At 27.4% G+C, this 16,406-nt stretch overlaps 1 protein-coding gene and 1 long non-coding RNA gene across 2 annotated transcripts in view; both read left to right on the top strand.

The window, feature by feature from the left end:
- The first annotated feature begins 656 nt into the window (after nucleotides 1-656).
- LOC142331739 (uncharacterized) lies at nucleotides 657-5,077 on the top strand. Its single transcript, XR_012758078.1, has 3 exons — nucleotides 657-1,011; nucleotides 2,719-2,948; nucleotides 4,778-5,077. It is a non-coding gene; the product is annotated as an uncharacterized LOC142331739 (long non-coding RNA).
- Nucleotides 5,078-12,722: 7,645 nt separating this feature from the next.
- Nucleotides 12,723-16,406, top strand: part of LOC142331700 (uncharacterized) — a 30,259-nt gene continuing 26,575 nt past the window's right edge. Inside the window, exons 1-2 of the mRNA XM_075377733.1 lie at nucleotides 12,723-12,851; nucleotides 15,723-15,983. Of these exons, the coding sequence (XP_075233848.1) occupies nucleotides 12,804-12,851; nucleotides 15,723-15,983 (309 nt within the window). The 5' untranslated portion in view covers nucleotides 12,723-12,803. The remainder of the gene's footprint in view (nucleotides 12,852-15,722; nucleotides 15,984-16,406) is intronic.

Genomic DNA, 16,406 nt, shown 5'->3' with positions numbered 1-16,406 from the left:
AATAATTACAAAGAGGGGTGTTAATAAAATCTTGTGTGCGTTTGTGTTTAGCTTGAAATATTTTTTAAAGTAACCTCAAGTATATATTGAAGTACGTTTCTCATCAGTGATTCTAATATTCTGTGAAAGAATTTCTTTTAAACAATTTTTTTAATTTAGTGGTATTTTAACGAAAATGATTAAATATTTTAATCAAAAATAAGAAGTACTTTGAAAATAATATTTGCGTAATAGTCGATTCTCCGGGTCTTCATACATAATCATTCTTCATATATAATCTAACTGTAATTAAAAATCCTTTTGTTTTTGTTTTGTGAAAAAATTGTTAATTACATTTAAAAAATCCTTTTTAAATATATTACGAAAATGTTAAAAGTATACTATCGAAAATTAAAACTAAATAATTCAGATCAATAAGGAAGTAATAGTAAAAAAACTATTTAAAAAAAAAACAAAAAAACATGGCTTCGACAAACTTGAAGTCGACAAAACGACAAAATTGAAGAAAAACATTTAATTACTGCGGCAATTTTGTACGTAGTGGTGATTGTGAGAGGGAGTGTTTACAGAGAATGGAAACAAGATAGCGTAATTGCTGCGACGGCATCCGACTCTCTCATATTACATCTAGTTAGACAAAACAAAAAAAAAAAAAACTGCGCCACAGTTAGTCAAAACAACTGTCTGTCAAAATCTGTGTTACAGCAAGTTGATGAAAAATTATATTTGTTTATACCATTACAAGTGATGTAAAAATAAACAAAACTTAGTTTGCATATTATGTAATATTTTCTTTCTGATAACTTATTAAGCTAAGTGTTTGTTTTAACGTTGTCATATACAATAAGAAATATGTAATTCTTTGCAACCTACAGTGGCGTATTTTAAAACTGTACCAAAGTTGGTTTACATAGTTGTTTGTGTTTAGCTTATTCTAAATATTTTACGAGTATTAGTTATGTTATATGAATACAAACAAGAATTTACAAAAGACTTGTACATATAAACTGGGTAAGTACTCTGAATAATATCTTATATTAAAAAAAATAGTATACAATCAAATAATGTGATTAATTTCAAGAAGGTTAACTTATTAGCAGGAATGAAAATTTGATGAACTAAACGTATTATATCATTTGCACACTTTGTACAGCTTTAAAAAATGATTACTTTTAGCTTAGCCAAGTATGTTTTTATTTTTGCTATTTCAACCCTCTGTTTCAACCAGAAAGGCCCTCGTTGTAAAAATAATGTAAGTACTGTGAATGCCCGGATAGATTACAGATTACAAGGTAATCATGAGACCACTTGTGCAGCTAATTACACTGGCACAAGTGGTAGATTGGAAGTCACAGGTACACTGGCTATTTTTAATCTATGCTTTCTGACTATAATGTGTGTTACCTTCATGAGTCTAATCTTTCTGGTACTAATCTTTCACTAGCCATAACTCGTAAACAAAGCATTTTAGGACGTATGTTTATTATGAACTTTTTCAATTATTTTCACGAGTATAATAGGTTATGAAAGTCATGGTAGAACTGTGTGATATACTCTGTATATTACCCATTTATTTGTTTTTTATATTATCATAAGTTAATACTGTTACTACTAATTTATATGTTTGTTGTTTACAGCTTTTCTGTAGAACTGACAGTTATTTAAATCCTGATTAAATTTATTTCTCACTCCAATCCCTTTAGGTCCTCTGAGCATTATATTTTTTTTCTGAAATTTGACTTTCTTTTTTATCATGCTTTAGTGACAAACAATGCTCAAATTTCATGGGCTAAGGTTCAGTTATATTTTTAAGTTACAGTATTTTTCCACAGAAAAGCTCAGGTTTATGAACTCAAAAATAGAATTAACATAATTAAATTCATTTGTAAAATATTAATACAGGAATATCCTACTCCTCAGTATTTCTCTATCGTACATTTTTACATCAGAAGTCTGCTGATTAACATCATTGTTACAGCAAATTTTTCATATTTTTATTCTTAAATATACTGCTCGTACAAGCTCAGTTGTATATTATACAAATCAAACATTTAAATTCTAACTTTTTTATTTTATTTGGAAAGGCTTTAACTGTGCATAAGCTGAGTGTTTTGTTTTTGTGAATGATATAAAAATATAAATGTTTATTATTAAAAAAAAAATAAAAAAATAATGAGTTTAAACATAAGAGAGATAGTGAAAATTAATCAAAAGCTACACTTTACTAGTAGAGCAGTGTACAATTTTTTATTTGAAAAAACAAATACTTTTACATTTAAAAAATTTTTTATTTATTTGCATTATGAACTCAGAGACCATTAATTAACGTTTGAAATATAAGAATAACATTATGTGAAATTTACTAAAATGCTAATATAAATAATATTATACTATTTATAAACCTTTTTAAAAAATTAACAAAATTATAATATTAAAAAAACAATTGGCTGTAAATGAAAGTTCCAAAATCTTTGTAATGCATTAAAAGGCTTAATAATAAAAAGCAAAATTTAAACATTGATTATAAATTTTTATCCTGGTGATTAATAGTGTTGTAAAAATACCATTTACTACCATTTGTCAATTACTTTCCATGAATGTATTCGATGATTCAATGGATAAAATTATAGTCATTCTGTTGAATGACTACTATACATGTGTAATAAAAAATAAATTTACAGTAACATATTTATGATATGAATTGATTTCACTTAATAGAGAGAAGAATACTGGAATAACTGGAAAAATGAAGGATGTCACGTGAAAAGGCAACAAACAGCACCACTAGATATTGAAGATGACATCACTAATAGTACTATTAATACTGGTGGTGTATTGTTAGGTGGTAAAAAATGTGGCATCAATCTGCGATTCAGTAAAAGACCCTGTAAAAAGTTAGCACAAATAATGAAGGACGCTGCTGTTCAGAAATAATATATATTGGGAAAGTGAGTATGTTAAGTATATAACATTTGTAGTAGCACAATAAAAATATAGTGCATAAAATCGGTACTTAATTATCATGGTAAGGTAATATTTGTCTACTAACTCCCATTTGGTGAATTTTTAAGTTTGCTTTTAAAAAATTATCAAAGAAATTGTAGTAAAATTTGTATGATAACTATCTTGATATAAGAGATTCAGTTCTATATGATTATATCTGTGTATACAAACTAAATGTGCTGATTTAACATACAAAAACCGCTATAAGTGTAATTTATATAATGCATTCTGAGATAATCAGATGATATTAAGGACCTAAATATAGGAGAAATTATTTGAGAATAAGGAGAAGGGTAGTGTAATATATATTTACTAGCATCCTTGTTCCAATGTCACCTGCACTGTATGACTACTTGCGTTTCCCATCGCAATCAGGGGATCTTTAGTCAGTCAGTCAGGACTTGCTTTACATGCCCTCCCCATCTAGCCAGGGTCTCTGCCCCCTGGACCTACTGTGTTCGTTAAATTCATGCTTATGAGAATAATGATGATAAATAAAAATTAAAGCCAGTTCAATTTATAAAGACTATCAGTGTATTGTACTTCAGACAAACAATTTGGTCAGTACAGGACTCATTAATTGGTTTTTAGAATTTCTGTCATACCTTCACACACTATATACTGTACATAATCAGAAAAATAAATTACAATCATAATCTTACCAAATCTCATAAAGGTTGACTCAATAGCGGTAGCATAAAAGGGCAAAAATGTTTTTTTTTTTATTCCTTAAAATATTAAAATCCAAAAACCTGAAAATGTTTTTTTTTATTCCTTAAAATATTAAAATTCAAAAACCGGAAAATGTTTTTTAGATATTTATTTGAAGAGTAGTTGCAAACTCAAATCAAGTGAATATCTCGTTTAATACAGTCAGAAATGGAGGAGAAAATTGCAATCATTGTTTAGAATTGTTTACTTTCCTTCACCCCTTTCAGAGAAATTAAAAAAAAATGGTAAATTTCATACTTCGTTTTAACCCTTAAGCTCAGAATTTCAAAAAATTCTTTCTTAGTATGTCTGTGTTTTATTATATATTTATTGTAAGTCATTTATTTTATTATTGTGTTTTGATAATTGATTTAGAGTAATATCTATCCATTAATATGGCAGACCATCTAACAAACAATAAATATTCTGTTTGTAATAAACACAAATTTAGAAATATTAGAAATTAGATGACATAAAATGAAATATTAGAAAAATATTACACGTATAAATACAAACAAAATTTCAATTTTATAAACCATCAGAAAGTTTGAGGGAGATGGTATTATAACAACTGCAACAAATAGAATTCGTGTAAATTAATACACAATTTTCAGTATTTTAGTATTTTTATTTTTAAATTTTTATTATGCAGTAATGGAATTATTTCAATCATGGCTGAGGATACGGGATCCAGCAAAAGTATTTTCATGAAAAATTAAGGTAAGCTATCTCAATATTCTACACTAGTGGTTCGTTTAATAGAATTTAAATATGTATGTCGATATACACACCCTTTTTCTGTAGGATCTACTGATGATTGTTTAACAATCAAAATGACCGTTTAGATTTATTTTTAAATAAAATTTTTTGTAATGGTTTCTGCAGTATAATCTTGTTTTCCAAAACTTTATGACAATTTTTATGAAATTTGATGTGACTATTAGCAAATGTAAGGAGATTTTGATTATTTGTTGTATCAGCATTTTAATCATATTTTATGTTATTCCTTTTTGTGTTGAATTTTTTTTTGCAATTGGAAATGCCTTTTTTTATGTTTTCATAGCCCTGAATTGACAAAATTATGGAATCATTTGCCAGACAGTTTAGAAGCTTGCAGAGGTAAAGCAAGAGATTTCCTACCATCTCTAGAGACATATTTTGAAGAGGCTATTGAACAGTCTGACCCAGCTGCTATGGCTGATGCTGAATACAAGTGGGAGTAATTTTCTCTATTTGAAATTTTCTTGATTTATTTTTTTAATTCTTTTTATTTACTTTGATACTTGTAAGAAGAGTTTCGGCGTTTTTGCATTCTGTTATTAGCATTACATATTTGTTTATTTCCAAACAGTAACATGATCCAATATCTTGTTTATCATAAATTATTTATTTTCATTCATTACTAAGTATTTTGTTATTCCTTGTAGATTATGTTTATTGATATTTTATATGACATTTATTTTTACTGCACAAGATGTTAAAAAGTCTGGAAATGGCTTCAAATTATCAAATTGAATATGACTTATTGATAGAAACAAATTTAGATGTTTGCGGTTAACAAAATCAAATTTTGAATTTTTTTAACTATCATCATGAATTTATCTTTCACTTTAGTAGCACAATATCACATATCATGTGATATATACAGTAATAATCCAATCAATAAATTGCCAGATTTCTTAGAAATTATGATCAAGAAAATTGCTGGAGATAAACCTGTGTTACAAATTGTTTAAAAATTAACTATTATATTTGAAATTTGTTTTTACCGTTTTGTTTTTATTGTTTATTTAATTTATTAAAAGTAAAATGTTCTTTAGTCAAAAACTAATTTTGTTATTGTTGATGTTAACTTACTGTAGTATTTGCAACTATTTTTTTAACTACTATTATTGACATAAACTAATATAATTTTTTTAAATGTTTGTCTCTTAATAATTTTTTGACTGTGTGTGTGTGTGTGTGTGTGTGTGCGCGCACACACACATGAGCCTGCGCCTGCACAGTTTTAGCATAGTTGATGAGTAAATTATTTAATTAGGTATCTTGTTATTTTATTATAATAGAAATTTATAGTAACACATAAAATGTATTAATTACACAAAGGATATGTGTATTATGCATGCAATTCATATTTTTTTTATTTTACCTTTCAAAAATTAAGTTGAATATGGTGGATTTTCAAACACTCCTGTAAGCAGAGTCCTGCCTCACAGTCTGGGCACCAGTATACTGTATCCCTTCTCTTTTCTTTTTTATAATAAACTATACACCTTTTTTGAGTCTTTACATTCTTCCCAGATGCCGGAATGTTTTCAGTGAAGTGGTACTCAGTCAGTTTTGATGGAGGAGGTCCTATGGATGGTTGACCTATTTGTGGTTTTATCTCACTACGGTGATGACTATATATTAATTCACTAACTAGGATTAATCTAAGTGACAGGTGATGTATTTAAAAAAAATTATTAATTATTATTTATTGATTTTCTATTTTTAAAAAAGAGGAATTATTTTCTAGGACAAAAAAAGAAAGAATTTTCTACTTTTTAACTGAATATTGCAAAAAATGTTTGGTTTTCTAATCTACAAGCATGTTAAACGCTAAAAACTGAAAGTGGTAATCAACTACTGGCCAAAGCCAGATTTAATGAACCAGCTCCATAAACCATTTAAGTTGAACAACAGTTAATTGTGGTTTCACTGCACAATTTACTTTTGACCATGCAATCGATGACAGTTTTATATATATATATATAGTATAGTATTTAATTTTATTAATCATGCAATGACATGAATCATTTAGATGATTGAGGTAAACTACATTTATTATAATAATCTATTTATTTTTGGAAAATCAAAACAAAGCTATGACTATGTTAAAAAATGTTGTTTGCAATTATTTTAATCGGTTATTAATACTTCTAACCAATCGAGCATGGCCATAATGAAAAAAAACCTTTCCAGTGTAAAAATGAAGAAATTAAACTAAATTTGCTTTAATCAAAATAGGACATTCTATAAAAATATTTTAAACATAACTCAATGATATATAATCAAAATTCTATGACAGCACTAACATATGTTAATCATTAAAACTTCTAATATGCTAAAAAGTAACGACTTTAAGAAAAAGATTTCTGTAGGTCGACATTTTTCTCGTAAAAAAATATGCATTACTTATTTATTAAGTTTTCATTAACAGTTTAATTTTGGTTATCTAGAAAACTTAACAGATTTATGGGGCAGAGATTATGGAAACAATGGAACAAATCTTAGGACTACAACACTTCTTAATAATTACCAGGAAAAAACCCTATAGAAATCTTTTTAAATACATTAAATAAATATTTATGGTAATATTTGTGTCACAAATATTGCCAAAAAGGTGAGCTTAGTAACAGTATTTTTTTTTTTTTTTAATGAGTAATGTATGCCAACATTATATTAAGTAAATATATGGTTGAAAGATTACCAAGCAGAAAATTCTGTACGGTAAATTGTTACCTTTTTTAAATTATGTATCTTGAGTAGTCTGGAAAATTATTAGAACAATCTATTCTTAAATATTTTTAAATTTTTGAAAGGTTAATTAAAATCTGAAAATTGTAGTAAATGCAAAACAAAACTTTTTAACCTATTTATACTAGTAAAACAAATACAAAACACAAAAAACTTATTTTAGTTTCATTAAACTTTCTTTTGTTTCATTATTGACAAAAAACAAAACCCTAAACACTACTAAAGAAAAAAAAATGCATTTATGCAGTTAGAATCAATGTAACAGAAAGTAAAATAACACATTTAAATGAAATCTCATTATTTAGATAGTATGACAAATGGATAGTATCTGTTACTTCAACATATCATGGTATTGAAATGACTACAACAACTAAACTAATAAAATAGTCATAAAACCTGTTGTTGCTGTTGACTACAGTAAAAATATGGGTAGTGTGTATATTTGAGAGACCAGGTGCAGCAAAGTTTTCCAGTGGAAAGGAAAAGGGAGACTAGATGGAATGTTAATTTTTTAAAAGATTAATTAACGTAGCTGTTCTAAATTCTTACAAAGGTTTTTTTTTAAATATATCAGATTTAATAAAAGATTCAATCTAGAACACTAGAAAAAAAAAAAAATTATATTAGTTTAAAATAATAGCTAATAGAAGTATGCAAATAAAATGAAGCTTTACTCTAAAATTACAAATATAAATCTTATAGCAAAAATTAAGCAAAAGTATAAACAATGAAACTTATAGAATTACACATCTTTCCTGTTAATGGACAAACAGAAATTTCTTTGTTTAATTAATCATTTTTACAAATTCCACTAGAATGTAGGGAATTGTAGAAAAGATAGCATTACTGAAATCCTACAGATCCTGCATGAATATAGTCCAGAAGTCATTTACAGTAACATAAAATCATAGGCATGATAAATTAGACTGTGATTGTAATGATTTTCAAAAATTATTTTTTTTTTTATTTATTTATTTTTTGGTACTTTATTTTGTTTTGTTGAAGGACAGACAAGAGACGTGAATGTTAAATGTGATATTTTTACCTTATTTTATAATTCCAATTACCTGAATGCAACTCCAACATAAATATTTTTATGATGCATTAAAAAAAAAGATACTGCAAGTTGACTGTTGTCTTTTTGTAACAAATGTTGAAAAAAAATTCAGACCACTTGTCTTAATATCAGCTCTTTTTCATTTATACTCAAATCACTGTGCCTTAGCCTCTTAACATTTATGTGAATCAGCAACTACTTAACAATAAGAATGTGTTAAATCTTCCAGAAAGAAATCCAGTGAAATATCAATAATTATCCAAATTTACTTCTGCCAGATTCCATAATCAGAAAGCATCATAATCATTATACTGATGATGCTTGAATGAGATTTTTTCCTAATTTTTAATAGTGTGCCTTACTAGATTTTTATAAAATATTTTTTCTTATCTGCTTTTTCAAAATGTAGAGGTGGGTCACAAGTAAAATTAATCTTCATCATTGTAAGGATGTAATCTATGCTATCCTCTAATGTATACATTTGGTTATTGAAATTATAAATAAAATATGTCAAAAATATTATTTTATGTTTTATTTATTTTAGAATTAAAACTGTTATTTTTAACAGTTGTAAACATTTTTATGATTTTTTTTGTATAAATTTTATTATATGGATGTGAATATGTTATTTAGTTATTGTAAAGATAAAGTTTTTTTTGGAGTATATTTAAATTTTCGTTGTAAAAAGTTAATTTTTTTTACTTTCTCCTATAATTGTAACGTAACCAGTGGATTAAATTTAGCTGTTTGCCTCACAAGTTTTACTTTTGTTACAAAAGCAACTGAGACAATGTAATATTGAATTTTAAAAATTTGCATTGATGTGACTTTTAAAGACTTACTTATTATGTTCTATGCAAGAATTATTCTTTTTTCTATATTAAATTAGTAGTAACAATTTGTCAAATTTTTAGTCATTTTTATAATAAAAAATTACTAGTAATGAATTAATTATTAATATTCAATCTTATCATTTACTGTCTACAATTTATCATCAGGTGTTGTGATAGCAGGTCCTTCTTAGCTCTTTATTTCATTTCAACTGATGTACACTTCCTTGATCTTTCACAAAGTCTTGTATCGTTTAGCTGTTCCTCTAACCAACCATACTTATGCAACTTTTTTCTGTGGATCCATCTGCTTGAGCTGGAGTAACCAAAACTAGCTAAATTAGCTAATTTTCCATTTTTGTCTTTTGTCATTTCCTTCCATTTCAGATCTTGTCTGGTACAGTGTGGTTCACATGAATTTTAATACTACACTTTGAATCCTGTTGAATTTTCAAGAAGTCTTTGAATCCTTAGAGGTGACAAGTTTCTGCAATTACAGTTTGAATGATTCAAGATAATGATTGTATTCTACAAAAGACTAGCTTCAGTTTGTAGAATACATAGTTGTTAAAAAGTGGACTACTTTTTTGTAAAATTCACTATTTCATATCATAATGTATAATTTCTGAAATTCCCTCTGATGTTAATGGATACTTACTTGGGAATTACCTTCAAATTTGGTTCTGTTAAATAAATTTCCGAAAAGCTCTTTTCTCACTCCTCCCCTTCTCTCTTTTTTTCACTATTAAATTCATTACTAAGTTGTTTAGTATTATTGATTTTATATTAAATTTCTGCAAAACTTTCTACACTCTTTCTACTTTCTTTCGAATACGTGTTTGAATGAATGTTATTTTATGGTTCTAATCAGTGTGTATTATAATAAATGGGAGTTATATAAATGACTACATCTCTTCCAGTATTTTTAATTATCATCCTAACGTAAAACTCAAATTGGGTGAACCCATCTTCTTCCTAACCCATCTTCTTTAATGAATCTACCTTATCATAGGTTTTAACTTATTGCCTTCCATTTTTCTTGTTCTTGAACATCTTTCATTTCTTTAAGTTTCTTCACTTCATGTAAGCATCCCAGACTTTATTCTTCTTTCTCTCCTAAATTCCAGTTTTCTACCTATGATCCTTTACTAAAGACAATTTTGTTCAATATATTATACTCCAATTAACATGTTATCCTCTTCCTTATTATTTTCATCTAATTTTACTTCTCTTATATTTAACTAATTTTTTAATTATTTTTCATGTAATTTTTGAATTGGCCAGATCATTGACATATAAATTGAACAAAGTAGGAGAAAGTACAACAACACTACCTTGAATTAAAGTACAATGTTGATTGTATTCATTACTAGACATTTTCCCTTTCAGTGTTCTAATCATGTAATTATCAAAAAATGTAAACAGTTTCCCTCTAATACAAATCTTATCTAATTTACCTAACATTATATTATAATCTACAAGGTCAAACACTTTGCTAAGGTCAGTTGCAACAGCAATAACAAATTTATTATCATTTAAATATTTTATATATCATTGTAATTACTTCCAGAAGATTTACAGTAGATGTATGGGAAACAAATCCATATTGAGTCTGATTTATTATTATTATTATTAACATTATTATTAATTATTATTACTATTGTTTATTACTATTGTTAATTACTATTATTTATTATTAAATCTACCCATTTCTAAAATCGATTTTTATGCTTACTCGTCAAAGGATACCCACCATCATTCCGATAAGAGTAGGAACAGAAGTGATATAAAAAAGAGCTGTCCGATATCTGGGTGTGAGTCTTGACACAATATTCACATTCTGGAATCACATTTTGAGGGCATGCAAAAAGGCTGCTCGAGTGATCACTTCTCTCAGCCAATTTATGGCAAACATTGAGGGGGACACAGGCCAAGCAAAAGAAGACTACTTATTGGGATCATCAGTCTTTGTAGTATGGAGCAGACGTTGAAGAATGTTTGAATGGAGCATCGATTAAACCTCCACCCAATCTATTCCCGATATATGCGATCCAATAATATTATTATTAACTGCATAATTATTTTTTAAATTGTATAAAATATATTTTAATTTTTTTGTAGCCTTAAAAAAATTATTTTGCTTAGAGCTTCCTCCCAGCACTAACAAGAGTGGAAGGAATGCTGTAACTGCAATTAAATTCTATGTAGTATATTTTATACCGTAATTTATTTAATAAAAATAAAAATTATTAGGTAATAATATTATTATTGGTCTTTGTCTCGTTATATTGAGTATATATAGTCATTATTCTTTGTGAAAATATTAGCATTATAAAATATATTTTTATAATACCGGTGACAGGATTTCATTGATGTATATTGGTCCATCAGGTAAGTTCTTGTTTATATTTTTAGTAGTTAATTGTTTAGGAGAGTTGGATTTGGTAGTATTTTTCAGTCATTTTTGTAGATTTTTATACTTGTGTTGAAAAAGTTATATTTTATTAATCTTCTTTTGAATCTTACAATTATAGGCAGGATAGCATTCTTCTTATTCAGTGGAATTCTATACACCGTATCGATGTTTACATCGTGATTGTGTGATTTAGCAATACCTTCCATTATGCAGCACACATCTTCATTTGGGTAACAGGAATCTCATGAATTTCTAAATTTTTGTCTGCTGTACTGTTTACATTTTAAAATTCATTTTCTTTCTTTGTATTCTTATAATCTGACTGTAAATTGTTAACAACAGTGGTAAATTCATCAATTTTTGCTAAGAACACCTCTACAGAATGACAGTTTTTTAACATTGTTGCATTAGTAATTTTCAACTCATCTTTAATATCTGCTAATTGATGTGAAATCGGTAATTTGATTTCTTGAGTATTTCTTTTTTGAAATCCTGCAGGCTTGAATCAAAGCGACATTCAGAGAAGGATTTTTAACTCTGCAGATTTAATAAAAACAATTTTAAATAACCTAGATTATACCCCAATGCAAATGTTTTTGGAGACTTCAATTGATGGCTGTCAGATAGCTTTACATTAAAGATTTATTTAGATATAGTAAACATTTTTGAGGTGGAGATCGAGAATCTATATCGTTATAAATAGCAGCCTGAAGAATTATAAAATGGAATTTTCTAATATAACCACCATATGCAGGGCTTTTGTATATATATATATATACCAATGTATGTATATATATTTTTTCAAAACCATATTCTAACAATCATAAAATTTGAATAATGTATCACTATCATCTGGAATTATGTAAATTAAAAATTTCATGTAACTATGTAAATATTGTTGTCAACTGTTACAACTTACTCTGTCTTTAATTAAAGTGTCATTTTTCAAAAATTGTCTGTTGATTAATCATTTTATGTTTTTCTTTAAATTTAAAAATGAAATATTTTTCGAGTATATTCATGTTTTTTGTTGTTACATATTTCTAAATTATTTTTATAATTAGTGATATAAAAAATATATACTTAATTTATGTATACTTACACATAAGTATTTAAACATATACTAAATTAGTTTATATTTTATATATGTATTGTATAAAAAATACATACATGTGTATATTTTTTTCAACAATATTTTTTTAGTTTACAGATCATTATAAATAATAATAAACAATTGGACTTCGCATTAAAATTTTGGTTAATTTAAATGAATAGATCAAGATTGAATATATTGAATATAACAATTTATATTAAAGTAAGTAAAAAATATTTGATTTTGTTCTTTTAGGATTTTATCAAGTTTCTGATAAAATTTTCTTTTATATAAGTTTGTTTTCTTTTGCACAATTTTAAAACAAAGGCTAAAAATTTTCTAGAGCAGCACCTCCACTAATTTTAGCTAAGAGCCGCCACTGCTTACCACACACCTTAAATCTCTCTTCCTCACCACACATATTACACCTCCTACCCTCAACGCACATGTTGCACCTCCATACTCAGGTAAATTGAGCAAGCAGATCAATCTAAAGGATGCTGGCTTGCCTCCCCTTCTTCCTGAGGATCACATGCTGGGCAGACTTCCAGGAGTCTGGAAACCATTCCTGGGTGATGGCATAATTGAATGTGTCAACCTTGCACCACAGAGCAAGTTTTACAACAAGCTTGACCACCTCCAAACCATGCCATCCAGGCCAGGGCTCTTACTGCGCTTGATATTATAACTGGCCACCATGAGCTCTTGTGTGGTGATGAGTGGGATATTAATGGCAACTATTTCCTTGTGGTTTGTCTTGCAAAACATAATGCTAAAGTTAAATTTATGGGGAAACTCTCAGAAAATTTTGAAATAACATAAGGTGTAACTCAAGGAGATGGTTTATCCCCTCCTTTTCAATTGTGGGTTAGAGAATGTAGAAAGTTTATAAACAATAACAACTTTAAATAAGATCAAGGTGGATTGTCTAATTTTCGCAGATGACATGGCATTAATTACAGACTCACTTGAAAATGCACAAGAACAAATCACAGAATTAAAAAAACAAGCAGGCAAGGTCGTTCAAATATCATTTGAAAAACACAGTTTATGACAAATATCAGCTATGCACTTCAATACGTTAAGATAAATAATAAAACACAAAATGGATTGCATTAAATATCTTTGAGAACGGATATCAAATGCCACAAAAAAGCGATAGAAACTAGAACACAAAAAATGGAAAGAGCATTTACATTACAAGAAACACATAACAAATTTCTATCATGGAATATAAAACTGAGACATTGTCAAACAGTGGTTAGACCCAAAATACTTAATGCGGTAGAAACACTTAAACTAATTGGAACTATAGATCTTGAACAATTAGAAAAGATTTAAAGGAGAGTTTTGAGTAGAATACTAGGACCTAAAAGTAACAGGGAATTTGAATTCAAATTATGACCTTATAGAGAACTATATTATATTTTAACTATATTTTAAACTATATATTAAACTGACAGATGTGGAAAAGATTACAATTCTATAGACATATATGTAGGATGGGTGTTAACAAAATAACTAAATGATGTTTTGATTTGCTAAGAAGTTACAAATCCAAACCCAAATGGTTTCAGGAAATAGAAAAAGGCAAGAAAAACACTAGAATCAACAGACACAATAAATGACAGGACTCTTTTTAGAGAGGTAATTCAGAAACCAGGTTTTCAGGAAAAATCTACCAGTGGAAGGAAGTGGACACAAGAAGAGAATGAACAACTCTTTTTAAGGATGAAAGAAGTGTGGGTGCAAAAGAAGCATAACCAAAGTTGATTTATTGTAACCCCTAAAAGGGTATTTGAAAAAAGTTATCAGCAGAACTAAAAACCTCAATACATAGGAATATAGTACTTTCAGTGTTGGTCAATGTGGCTGTTCGATTCTAATAAGAGTCTGAAGGGGGAGAGAGAAAGAGAGAATTGAATGAGTGAGATGATGGGAATAATCATATATGAAAATCAAGTCTTTTCAAAGCATATAAACTTGTAATAAAAGAAGATATTACCAGCTTATAGAGATTGTGAATGAACAGGGAATTAAAAAAAGCTCTATGACTACCCTAAAATAATAGAATTAAGAAGAGAAAGTTGAAGTGGACAGAATGTATGACAAAAGTGAGAAAGGAAAAAAAAACATTATATGTATATATGTATAATAAATGTAATCTGCAGTTGAAGTAAAGGGGGAACATACAGCTGGGCCAACAATACTAAATTGATTTTTGGTGATTTGGCTTGTTTTGTAACTCCTTGAAATTTTTTACGACTTAATTAAGTATACCTAATACAATTTTATAAACAAAAGGTTTAAAAAAATAGTATTTGGCTGTTGTTTAGCTTGATGTAAATGTTGAAAAATTTACACTTTTAAAATTGAGAATATTTAAAACTAAGAATTCAAAGTACAAACAGTCTGAAGTTTCAATTCAGAAACTTTTTAGAAAAGTAGAGAAAACGAGTAAAAATTACTTTATTATTTTTAAGTGCTTTTTTTTTTGAAGAAAACTATTTATTTTGTTAGTGAATGTTAATTTGAAGTAACTGCCCATGAGCAAAAAGAAAAAAGTAGATATAATTATAAGTAGTAAAAAAAGTTATTAATCTTTACTAGTAAATGTTTTGTTAAAGTTTTAAGTTAATATTTGTGAATTTTTAAAGAGTGACGGCTATTTTCTTCCCTTAATCTGTTTTGTACATAACAACTGGTGTAAATATTTTTCCACATAGGAGACATGAGACTTTATAATTATTTTATTAAGTAGCTTTTATTCTTTGTTTTGTAAAGCTCCTTTAAATTTAACATTTATTGCAGAAACTAACTTTAAGTAAATGTTTTTTGTTCCGTATATGCCATTATATCTTTTAATCAAACAGTAGATGCTATTTAATTTTTAAATTAACTAATTATTGTAGTCCAGAACTCTACTTTACCAGACTTTCAATCTAGTTTAATTTTTCTTTTCCTTTTTTGTTTTCTGTTTTGGATTTCAAAATATTACATGTAATACCATAAAGCTAAAATCTATTTTAGTGTACATTGATGTTTATTTAGTTAGTATGAAGATTGTGTGTGTATGTTTTATTTTGTTTGTAGATGGGATTATATAACTTCAGACCATCTGTTTGTCCAGTACCACTTGAAGTTCATATATCTGGATTTCCCGGTAAACATTATTGTCCGCGTATGGCAACTATGAATAGACCTACTTTTCAGGCAATACGGCAGCATTCTCCTGCACAGCCAGTTTTAATATTTGTGTCGTCTCGTCGTCAAACACGATTAACAGCCCTAGATCTAATTGCATTCCTTGCTGGTGAAGAAGAACCAAAACAGTGGTTACATACAAATGAACAGGTAATTTTATATCTCTAAATACAGTTTAACTTTTTTTTTATTTGGTAATTTTGATTAAAAATGATATGTTTGTGAGGGGAAATAGAACATACAGTTTTGTATACCATTAATTATCTTATCTTATATTTTAAAAATATAATGTTTTTAAAGTTACAAGATAAATTAGGTAGCTCAAGCACTAAAAATAAATATGGACTCCTTTTATATAAATTAAAGTCCTGTGAATGAAAAGATGGAAGTTTTCTAATTATGTGCATGAATGAATGAATGACTTATATGTAAAATGCTTTAAAAAAATATAAAATTGTTTGGGGGGGTCTTCCTTTCTAGCTTTCAAAAGGTGCCAGTTTTATTTTTCAGAAAATGATAAAATCATTTATTTTTCCAGTAAAGGAAATTTCATTACCCACAATGTATATGCAT

The sequence above is a fragment of the Lycorma delicatula genome, chromosome 10, assembly GCF_047948215.1.
Source record: "Lycorma delicatula isolate Av1 chromosome 10, ASM4794821v1, whole genome shotgun sequence".
NCBI classification, from domain to species: domain Eukaryota; kingdom Metazoa; phylum Arthropoda; class Insecta; order Hemiptera; family Fulgoridae; genus Lycorma; species Lycorma delicatula.
This window is presented reverse-complemented; position numbering and strand designations above follow the sequence as displayed.